The sequence below is a fragment of the Rhineura floridana genome, chromosome 9, assembly GCF_030035675.1.
Source record: "Rhineura floridana isolate rRhiFlo1 chromosome 9, rRhiFlo1.hap2, whole genome shotgun sequence".
NCBI lineage: Eukaryota > Metazoa > Chordata > Lepidosauria > Squamata > Rhineuridae > Rhineura > Rhineura floridana.
Window position 1 is genome coordinate 113,980,587 of NC_084488.1, and position 12,997 is coordinate 113,993,583.

At 39.9% G+C, this 12,997-nt stretch overlaps 1 protein-coding gene across 12 annotated transcripts in view; it reads left to right on the forward strand.

Annotated features, from left to right (window-relative positions):
* RUFY3 (RUN and FYVE domain containing 3) overlaps positions 1-12,997 on the forward strand; it is a 72,319-nt gene that overhangs the window by 26,749 nt on the left and 32,573 nt on the right. For all 12 annotated transcript variants that reach the window (XM_061583407.1, XM_061583398.1, XM_061583397.1 and 9 more), the window contains 2 exons: positions 9,688-9,861; positions 11,249-11,366. In XM_061583407.1, coding sequence (XP_061439391.1) covers positions 9,688-9,861; positions 11,249-11,366 — 292 coding nt within the window. The remainder of the gene's footprint in view (positions 1-9,687; positions 9,862-11,248; positions 11,367-12,997) is intronic.

Sequence of the window (12,997 nt, forward strand, 5' to 3'; positions counted from 1 at the left end):
ACTCCCATCTTCCTGACTATTGGCAATGCTGGCTGAGGCTGATGGGAGTTGTGGTCCAACAACATCTGGAGGCGCACTGGTTGGGAAAGGCTACACTAGAGAAATAGAGTGGAGACTTTTTTTCTCCACTTTTCATATTCTCAGCGGATTGAGTTTGTACAGATTTACAGGGGGGAAACTCCATGATAACTTCTGTTTGCCAGTAATGTCATGTAAACCATGCAAATTTAAAGAGGATGTGAGTAGCACCAAACACACAGTAAACCACCATGTAGATGAGCCCTAAGAGGTGGGGCAGCATCCCCACATTGGGGAGCTTCTTGTTCTCACTAGGGAGCACCCACAATCATTCTCCCTCCAGACACAATTACCCTCCTTCCCCCCCCCCAAATTTATACAAGACTGGGGCAGTACTGGGGTTAAACAAACATATCTGCTGCCATTACATGTACTTGAGCATTAGTCACAGCACCCCTTGTGCACCATCCTAAAAAAAACCCTTGTTATATATGGATTGAAAAGTAAAAACTGTTGGGTTAGCAAGGGGAAAAAAACATATGAGCCAGGGACCTGTAAAATCCCAGCTATAGTTTCACCCACTTTTATGTAATTTTATTGTACAAGGTAAGTTGAAGTTGATCTTCACTCTGCTTTACACAACGCTGCTTGTGTAGGAGTGAGCTCTGCAAGTGCAAGCCACAGTGCAATATAGAAAAGATGTGAACAATAGGGTAGAGCATGGCTGTAAGTGAAAAACTGCCTGGGCTGTATGTTTCAGCGAGGAAAGTGGTTGTGGAATCCTGTGTTCCCATGATGTTACACTGACAGAATGAATCTTTTGTAGGTTTACTGGGTTATGTCCCTTATATTTAAACTGGGCTCTCTTCCAGTTGTTTTCAGTTCAGTGATTTGCATTCTAAAATATTTTATTGCCCCAAGCTCCATATTTATTATTTCACACTTTTCCGCTGAAAGTTTTGAAAAAGTTTGAATTCTAGAAAAATAATACCCCCAAAACATATACGTAGCCATGACAGAAATGTACAGTCTCCTTATATTTGGCAGATGAAGATATGTCAGAAAATGATTTTTCCATAAAGAGGCCGATCATATTCTACAGCATTTCAGCTGGTACTCATTGTTTGTCTTAATCAGCTATGCAACATAGTGAAGAGTTGTGATTGGCAGCTGAGGACCAGAACTAGATGCTGTGAGGGGGATGGGAAACCTGTGGCTTCCATGTTTCCCTCGTGTTAATGTTTCTCTCACAATGTTAATAATGCAGAGCATTTGCAGTGTGGAAATGCCCAATCTTTCTTTCCTGTTGATTTGTCTTTTGCAATCCCACACCCCGGCCCAGTTATTTTCAATCACATTATGCCCTGCTCAGGCTATGAAACTGGAAGAGAGCCTAGTGGGGTGGGGAAATTATTTATTTATTTATACATTTATTTCCTACCTTTCCTCCAAGGAACTAAAGGTGGCGCACATGGTTCTCCGTCTTCCGCTTTTATCCTCACAACAACCCTGTGAGGTAGGTTAGGCTGAGAGATGGTGACTAGCCCAAGGTCACCCAGGGAGCTTCATGGCTGGGTGGGGATTTAAACCCAGGTCCTAGTCCAACACTAATTACTGTATCACACTGGCATCCTGGTGGTTCAAAGGTTAAATGTTCATTTTCCATATAAGTGCCTTGTGTCTTTACGTTTCTGTTACCTCAACAAATGTGGGCTTGGAGCCAGGCATTTCTGGCCTGAGTTAAGACTGAACTAGATGTGAAGCAAGAGATTTATGATTAAGATATCCATATATATTAAAATAAATTAATAGCAGCAGGTTGAGGGTAGAATCTGATGGGCACTCTGGAATTTAAAGAGGGTTTTAAAACTTTTTGCCCTTTCACCATTTCCCTCATTTAAAATTGCCCCCTGGGGGTGCCTAGTTGCCCATATGATACCTATCAGTTTCCCTCTGCAAGGTGAAAAATCTGCAGGGGGAATTAAATGGGAACATGGCACTGGGAAAAGGGATATCCTCCTTGTGTTCAGATCCTGATCACATTTCATCCCCTGCAGCTGCTGTTTTTTTAAAAATGTGGAAGATCTTACCACAATCATGAATTTTCTGCTTTGTGTCTAGTTGTGCCCTTTGCCCAGCTTTATAGCTGCTGTAAGAGTTCTGTTTTCATATAAATTTGAGGAAGTTAAGTCATATTTGTCATAGCATTTAGACCTATGCTTCATTTGGCTGAAAGGAAGAATGGGTTCTGTAGAGGAAGCAAAATCCCAGGTAGGGGTGCATTTTCACAGGGCATATTTTCCAGGGCAGCAAAACACGTATTGCATAGAATGAAAACAGAGTTGTAAAAACATTGTTTGAACTCAGTCACCTCGAAGTGAGAAAAGCCATAGCTTTCAAAGCTGAAGCTATTGAAAGAGACAAAGATAATAGTATAGTCAAGTGCAGAAAAGCTTGAAAAAAATGCTTGCCAAGTCTCATCTGAAAATATTGTATGTAGCAAATCTATAAAAGCCCATGTTTTATGGCTCCCAATGTGTAGCAAAGCATTTCTCCATTTTTCTCAAGGGATTCTTTGCAATGCTAGCTGTAATTGCATTCCCATTCTGTGAATGCGTCAAACAGCTTATTAGTAAGTAACCTATCACCAGGGCTTAACCAGACAGAGTAGTAACTTTTTAACATATTGATTTAGTTGAATTTTGCTTTCTGTGGTTTAGTCGCTTATATGCACTTGTCCTGCATGAAATACTATTGATTTCAGTGGGTGGCTCTCAGCGCAACTAAGTCTGGATTCATCTCAATAGAAATGTTATATTTTGCCTTTCTGAAGAATATATAAGGTGGCTTACAGTAGGAATAAAAATACACAGTTATAATCCTAAAAGTACAAAATTAAATAAAATTATCTGAAAAACCATACATAAAACTCCACAAAAGCTCCCTGGGATCTCTTTGAAAATTGGATATATAACTATGGCAAGCATTACTAATTTTTCCTTCCTGTTTCTGATAATTTTGTTTGCATATGTTTGAATATGCTTAATTTAAAAAAATTGGGGGGAAAACCTGAAATAAAACGGTACTGTCTTCCCATCCTAAAAGTGAGCAGCCACAGAGCCAATCAGGCCACTCCTGGGAGGCTGTCCCAACTCTTTGAAAAGGCCGAAAAGGCCTGAAATATCCACCTGCCAGATTTCTGATGGCAGTGGAACCTAACATCAAAGTGGTTGGGTGGACGTATGAAGGCAGTTCTTGATGTTCATTTAGGCCTTTAAAGATCAAAGCTGGCACCTTGAATTGAGCCTAGAAACAAACTGGCAACTGATGAAGCTGGTTCAAGCTGTAACGTGATCTCATCAGCTGGCTCCAATCAGAAGCCTGGCAGACACATTTTGAACTACTTGAAGGTTCTGGATTATCTTCAAGGACATCCCATATCAGCATATTACATTAATCTAATCTGGAGGCGACTAGAAATTGAATTGCTTTACATATGTTACAAGGTTAGTGAAGTGGCATGGCAGAAAATTGGTTTGACATAGGGTGAATGTTAGTGGTGTAAAAATGCAAAACAAATTGTTCCGCCTTCAAACTGACTCACATTCTTGAAATCTTGTAAGGGTTGTTGACTTGGATTGTCTGTACAGCAGAGGAAGGCCACAACTTGCCCCTCTGCCTTGGGACTGGAACTCAATTCCAGGGCTGCTGCACCTGCACTTTTCTCTATCCTTCTGTGCAGCATACCTGTTTGACGTGGGGAGCAGGGACTCCCTTATATGAGAAGGTATGGTAGCTTTATGTCAGAAAGTCTTAATATGCTTGCATTGACTCAACCTTTGCCATAGATTTTGGCATGCAACTTTGAAGGCTTTTCTTTGGAATGTGAGGAGAATCTAGTGGTTTTACCTCTCTTGCCAAATTTATCAAACCTCTCTGTAAACAAAGGACACTGTCTAGGCAAGCTGAGATACTGGTTCATTTGCAGGCCTTGTATCCCAAAGAGAGAGCTTTGGATTAAGATGTTGAACTTTTTAGAATGAGTTGCAATATTATGCTTATTTATTACATTTATATCCCACCTTTTCTCCACAGAACTCAAAGTAGCGTACATGGTTCCCCTCCCTCTCCATTTTATCCTCACAACAACCCTATGAGGTAGGTTAGGCTTGAGAGATGTTGACTAGCCCAAGGTCACCCAAAAGGCTTCATGACCAAGTGAGGGATTTGAACCCTGGTCTCCCAGGTCCCAGTCTGATACTCTAACCACTACACCATACTGGCTCTTTATTATAAATACAAGAACTGTTTTAGTGAGGCAGGTATTTTTACCAGTTCTGTATATCTCAGTCTGCAGGACTAGCATCCTGATTGACAGAGAATATGATTTACAGGGTCAGTGCTAATGTTGCTGCTCAGAATATAAAACAAACAGTTGCAACTTGAGTAAAATCAAAGTAGCCTTGCAAATATGATTTAAACATGTTCTTCAGTAAAAACAATCCATTTAAAAATCTGCCTTCTGTGTTGACTCATTGAGACAACCACATCCATAAATATCAATGTGTTAGATCATTTGTTTCCATTCCAGAGTCCTCACTGTCTGTCCTTGCAGTGACTGCAACACATTGTACGCGCAAATAGCCTTCAGCAGCGTGACGCCAGGAGACGTGGTTAGGCACATTAGTCAGCTAAGAAACTTGTTACTGTTGCAGAAATATCTTCTGACTATCTCTGTATATATTAATATGTAGATGTGATTCTTGGGACTTGGTTAGAATACAATGTCTCCTTTGTATCTGGACTTTCCTCCTTTTGAAAAGAATGTCGGGGAGATCCTCTGTGGGGATGCAATTTCATAGTGGCTGAGATCATGCTTTCAAGACTGATGAGCTGTTTTACAAATCCCAAAGCCAATATTGCTACAATTCAATAAAAATACAGTAGAGAGAGATGGACAAGATGGGCATGGCAGCAATTGGGGAGAGTCAAATTATGCTTGATTTTTTTTATGTGCCTTCGATTACGACTTATTATTATTATTATTATTTGATTTATATCCCGACCTTTTTCCCAGCAGGAGCCCAGGGCGGCAAACAAAAGCACTAAAAACTTTAAAACATCATAAAAACAAACTTTAAAATACATTAAAACAAAACATCTTCAAAAAGTTACTTAAAAACCTATCAAAATATCTTCTATGATTAAAAACATTTTAAAAAAAGAAAGTTTAAGAGCTTATTAAAAAGCAATTCCAACACAGATGCAGACTGGGATAGGTCTCAACTTAAAAGGCTTGTTGAAAGAGGAAAGTCTTGAGTTGAACAGAGCATAAATAGATTCTGAGTCTGGATCCTGTTATGAAAAAGCAAAGCTTCATGCGTCTTCTGTTCACTATTAATAGGGATTTTTTTAAAAAAAGCTATTTCTTTTTCCCCCTTTGAAAGAATTGGATTATATTATCAGACATAGTAATCCCTCCTGAGTGGATAAAGCCTTGCAAATTACAGACAAAGAGGTCCAGTGGTATTTGTGCCAGGCATCTTTTAAAGTTTTTTAAAATAATTGTCTATTTTTAATTTTTTTGGCAGAAGTGGATGAAAGTTCAGGCTTGTTATGCCTTCTGAGGGGATGAATCCTGCCAAATATCAAAAGGATACCTGCAGTGGTTTTTCTGCAAGGGCAGCCTTTACAGATTGGGGGTGGCTAATCTCCCCAACTGTTTTGTGGGCATTTTTGCATGGAAATAGAACATATCAGGGAGGTGTTCTAAGTGGGAAACTTGTCAGATTACAGATTAATATGTCAAGGAGCTTTTTATACTAAGTTGGTGGGGTTTGTGTGTGTGTGTGTGTGAGTGTGTGTGTGTGTGTGAGTGAGTGAGTGAGTGAGTGAGTGAGAGAGAGAGAGGGAGAGAGGGAGAGAGAGAGAGAGGGAGAGAGGGAGGGGTGGAGATTCACTTCCATTCCTATGGTTCTATAGGCAATGATTTCATTATGAAATGGCATATGTTGTAGAGGTGCCCCTAGGAAAGTAATCTGTAATATTTCAGAAGGATGGTTGTAAGGGCTAGGGAGTTATGATTAACTGGGCCAGGGGGAAGCTTCTGTTCTGCTCAGTTGGCACTAAAAGTCGTAGAAACTAAATGTAAAGCTGATTTAGCAGAAGGGATGTGTGAGCATGTGGCTCCAAGGCAGAAAAACTTGAATATCAACATTTTTCAAGCAAGCATTACTAGCAGAACAAGCAAAGAGCACAGGCAGACAAGAACAAGGTGATGCAAGATAGAAGGTGATACTTCATACCTTCTCCAAAGCACTATGATTGGAGAGCTTTGGTAAAATAATTTTCTCTGATTATAAGCTAGATCTGTCAGTCACAGAAGAGCTCTACCTTCCTTCCTCTGCCCATTCTGCTATTTTCCTTGTATGGCTAACTTTGGAAGAAATATTTCAAATTTTCCAGACATGCTGCATAGTTTTTTTAAACATCCAAATAGCTTCTGGAGGTTCAGGAGGTACCTGAATCTGTCTGAAGCAGATAACTTCAGTTTAGGATCCATCCAAATCCATTGCACACCCTTAATTCTTTTTAATAATATTTTAAATCTTGAGAATTTTGTATTTTATTGATTTGTTGTAACCTGTCTTGGGTGAGTATGTACTCTAAAAGGCAGGTTATTATTATTATTATTATTATTGCTGCTGCTGCTGCTACTACTACTACTACTGCTACTACTAGTAGTAGTATTAGTAGTATTGAGTCAGTTTCAACCCCACAGGCTGCCAAAGGTTTCCATTCTGTCCAGTTGAAGCAACCTTAAGAGACTTCATGAGAAAAGAGATAGAAGCTCAGACCTTGGATCCAGTAAGAAGGAATACATGGGGAAAGTAGCCAACAAGAGATCCTTTCAAACAACTTTCAGAGGAAAGTGCACTCCCTATCACAGATGTGGCTAACCCCCAGTTCAGGGACCTGAAACAGCTCCTCAAGCAAAGCCCATCCCACCCCACAAGACCCAACTTTTAAAGTAGTTTTCATTAGATATAACAAACTGTAATAAACAACAAAATTAGTAAACTAAAGAAGAACCAAGACAACACTGATTACCATATAACAGGCTTCAAACATATGGAGTATAAGTATTGATCATTATGAATGCAAGGTAAAATATCACATAATCAAAAGACCCAGTGATTTTGTCAGCAAAAAGAAAAAAAGAAAAAATGTTATATTGGACACACTGCTGAGGTGGATGAAGCCCAGCACCATGATGAGGATACAAATCATTCACTCCCCAGTAATTAGACCAATCATTTGACGAGTGGAGGCAACACACACACCTCAGCTGATTTGCATGGATCAGTGGAGGAGGGGGCCTGTGTGCATCTGCCTGCATGTACGTGTGGCACCCAACCAAGGGTAATGTGGCCCTTGGGCCAAAAAATATTTAGCCATCTCTGCTGTGACATGAATGGCTAACTGCTAACTCCTAGGCAGAATCCAGCCCCAAAGCAATTTGATCTGGCCTCACTAAATCTTAAGGAAGATATGGTAAAATGTTTATAGTTTTATTTATAAATAAAAGAAATACGATTTCAAATTGTAATACTTTCATGTCACATTCCTCCTGTATTTGGTATTATAATGCATAGCTGTGCCTTAGCCCGGAATGCAGAACTTGTGACCCTCCAGATGTTGTTCAGCTGTGCTGGCTGGGACTGATGGGAGTTGAAGTCCAACATCTGGAGTGTCACAGGCTTCTCAACCCTGGTTCATATGCACCATAATTATAAAACCTTTACTGCTAGGTAGTGCCAGATTCATTATGGAACTGGTCTACTTGTGAGAGGGTCAGTTTGTAAGACAAAATATACCTCCCCAGAGCTTGGAAAAGTTACTTTTTTGAACTACAACTCCCATCAGCCCAATCCAGTGGCCATGCTGGCTGGGGCTGATGGGGGTTGTAGTTCAAAAAAGTAACTTTTCCAAGCTCTGCTCCATCCCCCAAATCACTACATGAAAAAGTGTGGCCCTCAGGAAAACAGACATTTGCCACCACTGCTCTACAAAATCCCTGCTACCCCTTAACAGCTAAGCTAAAAAAAAACTTCATTATTTTCCCACATGTTAATCTGCTTTCTCTCTTATCCCAAAACCTTCTCCATTTGTCAGATACTATTGCGTAACTTCCCAGAGAAGATAGGTGAAGTGTCCCAAAACCTTTCTCCCAGAGACTCCCAATTTTTGTTTGTTTACTAGTTTAAATATTCAGGTAACTGAATCTCTCTTGGTTCTGTCCAATGTGCTGCTGTCACTGCGATGGAGAATTTTTCTCCATTGGGATCTTTTGCTGGGGGTCCTTAAAATATATATATATATATATTTGGGGATGCAGGCTTGAAGCAAAAAGGTAGTAGGCCTTTATTCTTTACAAGCATATGCAGGGTCAGCCTCCCAGAAAGTCTGAAGGGAACTGCACTGAGGCACTGTGTGCAAGCTCTTTTTATACAGTACAGTTACAGCATGTGACAGTAGTTAACCAATCCCATAGGTTCCTTCCCACATAACATCACAGTTGTTCCCTCTTGCAATATTTCCAACCAACCAGATAACTTTTATTAAAATGAATGTACGTGTATTCATAATTTTGCAGATACCTCCCATCCCATTGTCTTGTTGTCTCCTTTTGACTAATATCTCTAATCTGTCTACTTGATCTGGGTTACCACTATTCTTCTGTGTACCATACATTCCATACCACCATAGCTCCTGATCAGCCAAGCTGGCCAGGAACATGTTAGGATGTTACAACGTGTTCTTTTAAGTGATACCATGATGCAAGGCCAAGTTTGGTTCCCCTTAGAGTGATCTATATGAAATTCCACTTATAACTACATTGCTATAGAGAAAAGGTTATTTTCTTGTATCTTCTATTATAAAATACATAGCTTAAAAGAAAGGATTACAAGCAAAACACACTGGCCTGCGTTTCAGCCTAGAGGAGGCCCGACAAGAATAAAAGTATCCACTTGCGAGGCTGCATTCCACTTATCAAAAGTGAAAACCGACACACCGAGCCATCTCAAGAATGCGTGCCGAGGCCCAAAGTTGCCCATTGCTTAAAACAATACTAAATTAATGATATGTCAGTTACGCATTGGCAGAGGTTGGCAAGGAAACAGAAAATCACTGTGACCTTTTCCTGCCAGCAAAAAGTTTTGCTCATAGGTCTGATTTTAATTCTAAGATTGCTTTTTTGGGTTCTCTGAATACGTTTCTTCAGGGAACCAGGGTTAAGAGGTTCAAGCTTAACTTCACTTGCCTCTCCATGAGACTGTATTTTGTGGTCTCCAAAGGGCCAAATCTCATATCTCTTCTTATATCATTTATATCAGTGTTTATATGTGTGTGGATATATAAAAATTCTCAATTTTTCCTCCATTTTCAAGGGCCCAAATTGCTTGGGGCCAAGATGCTTGAAGGATCCTTCATCAACTGTACTTTAAGAATCAAGCCCCACAGGTTTGCTTGGTCCTACAAATGCTCTGTCTTTAATCTCAAGCCTCTATTGCGTTCCTTGGAATAAAAATAATAGTTGGCACATTAAAAATTATATTCTGTCAAGGAATGTTTCTTACTAAACATTGTCTGTTCCTTTTGTTGCAGATCCCAACTATCTCATGGCTAATGAACGCATGAATCTGATGAATATGGCTAAATTGAGTATAAAGGGCTTGATTGAATCTGCTCTCAATCTTGGAAGGACATTGGACTCTGACTATGCACCTCTTCAGCAGTTCTTTGTAGTGATGGAACATTGCCTCAAACACGGCTTAAAAGGTGGGTGTGACAGGATTGCAGATGTACTTTCTTTGGGATTTACAACCACAGTGTTAAATTGGTATTCCAGTGTTGTTAAGTGCTGCATATAGCTACTTGTTTTTTGTCCTTGGCAAAAGGCTGTCCAGAGAAATATATATATGTGGGTGTGATTTTATTTAGCAAATTTATACCTTGCCTCTCTGTCATTTAGATTTAGGCTTACAAATACGAAAGAATAAAGTCACAATAGATAGGGGATAGGCTTCTACATGATATTCCCCCTAGACCTGCCTAGAGTCTAGAACAGCCTTTTCCAACCTTTAGGTCCCCAGAGGTTGCTGGGCTACAGTTCCCATAATTCCTATCCATTGGTCATGCTGGCTGGGGCTGATGGAAGTTGCAGTCTGGCAACATCTGAGGACCTAAAGGCTGGAAAAGGATGGGCTAGAACAAACCAGCAGACTCCCTTGCCCTGTGCCTGTTGTCTGCTCTTCATTCCAGTGGGCTAATACCCTTTGGTGTTACCTTTCAATGGTGGAAGCAGGACAAAGAGAGAACTCTTTGCAAAGCCCCCCCTCCCCTTGCCCAATGTGGGAGCAGAGCAGGTAATGTCCTGGTCAGGGCCTCTCCTGGCACACAGGTCTTCCTACAGGCAGCTGATGTGATGACAGTTAAAGCGTCCGCACCAGAGGGGGAAAGATAGGATTTCCATCCTCCCTTGCTGATATCAGTGATGGTTCTCCCAAAAAAGGAGGCTCCGAAGCCAAATTCAACATCGATAGGGATGCCAACTGGCCCACTAGTTTGCAGCCTAGATGTAAAAGAGATGTAGAGAAAGAGGCATCTGTGATGACAGAATTTTATAGAAGCACTTTAGGGGGTGAGGATGGAAGTGCTGTCCCACAACCCCTCCTCCACTTCACACAAGTGGGAAAACTATTTGCTGTCCAGTGATGCACACTGTAGTGGTGACTTCTGTACTGATTGTTATAGGACTGTATTTCTCCATTAATCAATCGTTTGTGGAACAATTAATTTTTGAAAGCTTAGGTAAACTTTTATGAGTATTAATAAATAACTGTGTTTACTGAAAGACAGGGTCGAAGAGACACTCGAGTCTGAAAACAGAAAATGAGAAGAGGAGGTCAAAAAAACCCAAACTGCTTCTTTCTTTCCATAATTGCATGCCTGCCCTCATGTGCATGGGTCCTTGCCTGAAATAATCACACTATTCACAGAAAAAGTACAGAGTATACCTGAGCACAGGATAAAGACTGAAGGAACTTGTAACTAGATTTTGAGTGGGCTGTTGTATATAATTCGGATTTCTAATGCAATGCATGTTAACCTAAAGCAATTTGAAGATGTTGATTCAGATATAAGAAATAACAATGTTTTTGTCTAGCCAAGAAGACTTTTCTGGGTCAGAACAAGTCATTTTGGGGACCTCTGGAGTTGGTAGAGAAGTTTGTTCCTGAAGCTGGAGAAATCACAGCAAGTGTTAAAGATCTGCCAGGGCTGAAGTAAGTGAAGACTTTGTCTATTTGTGTTTATTTATTAAAAAACTAAATAGAGATTGTAAAAAAATCTCTAAGCGGTTTACAAAAAATATTAACAATGATCAATAAAACAATTAACAACAAATAATAACATTTTTAAACAATTAAAACAGCAACTAACTAAAAAGATTAAAAAACATCACCATATGTGTGTCTGGAATAGGCTACCTTTTCAACAAGAGGTTGGTAAGGCAGGGATGCGGTAGGGTAGTGGCCATCAACCAGAGGTTCATCCAGCACACAAATAGTTAGCAACTTGCCCAGCCTTCCACAGCCCCTTTGTTTTAAGTTTCAGTCGCCTGTTCCAGGAGAAAAGTAGAGGATGTGTGTAATGATGTTGGTTTTCTGAAAATTTTGAAGTGGAACATTTTCAGTTTGCTTTGGAACATTTTCAGAGAGTGATCTAATTTAACATGTTTATTTTACCTTATTTAATAAACAAAGCTTAAAACTTCCTAACTGCCAAGCTTGCCTAATATTTATTTGCAGTTGGCATCCATTCATTGTTACTAATGAATGTATGAAATGGAAAATTTTCCACAACCTTGAGTGTGTGTGGATGTGTGTGGAGAGCAAGGAGGGGAGATCAACAGAGAATGCATGCATTGTAGGGGAGAGCATAATTAGCAGAAAGCAGGAAGGAGATTCTCAGGGTTGGTGAAGTATTATGAAGAAGCACGAAGAGATCTGGCCCACCCCCTAGTATCAGTGCTTTGACCCATTGGTAAAACTAGTTGCTAGACTATTGTTTTAGTGTGTGTCCAAACCAGCACTCTTGGTTGCATTTAATTTAATTTCAGGTTTATTTTACTTGTTTACTTTATTTTTGATATTTTTACACCACTTGCAAATTAAAATTTCCTGGGTGGTTTACATAAAAAGAAAATGCAAGTAGTTAAAATAGAAATAAAACAAATTCATACGATCATGAAAACTCAAGAACTAAACAGAAGCACAATATTAAAAGCTAGGTAAAACAGCTTTTACCAGCAGGACTAAAATTATGTCTAAAAATCCTGGGAAACTGGAAACAGATCTTTGCCTGGCGCCAAAGGATAGCAAAGTAGGCACCAGGCAACCTCAGGGTAGATTTGCTCCTCACTGTACTATTCTTTGTGTGTCATAGATTTCCTTCTCCTGAAATTATTAGCTAGATTTTATTTATTTTTTCTAGAATAATGCTGAATATGCACAACTGAAGGCAATTTCCTATACTTTTATATGGCGTATCAAAACATAGGGCTTGAAACAACATTCTGGAGAAAAACTTGGTGTAGTGAAGTGTTTAGGAGTTATGAATCGGAAAGCTCTGGTTGCAAATGTTCCTCTGTTAGCCATCTTGGCTTATTCATTTACTAGTGTTTAAATAACATAGTTCCCTGAATTTAGATACCATTGGAGACTGATTTGTTTAGAAGTGAATGCTTCCAATCTCCTTCACTTGGCATCTGGAAGAAGAGGGGAAGAATGAACCCACAGCTTGCTGTGGCTCAGTCACATAGTGGAAAATCGTGGTTTCCTGACATGCCCGAACCAGACCAAAACGTCAACGCTGTGTACAGCAACAAATTCACAGGCAGATTCAGTGTTACAAA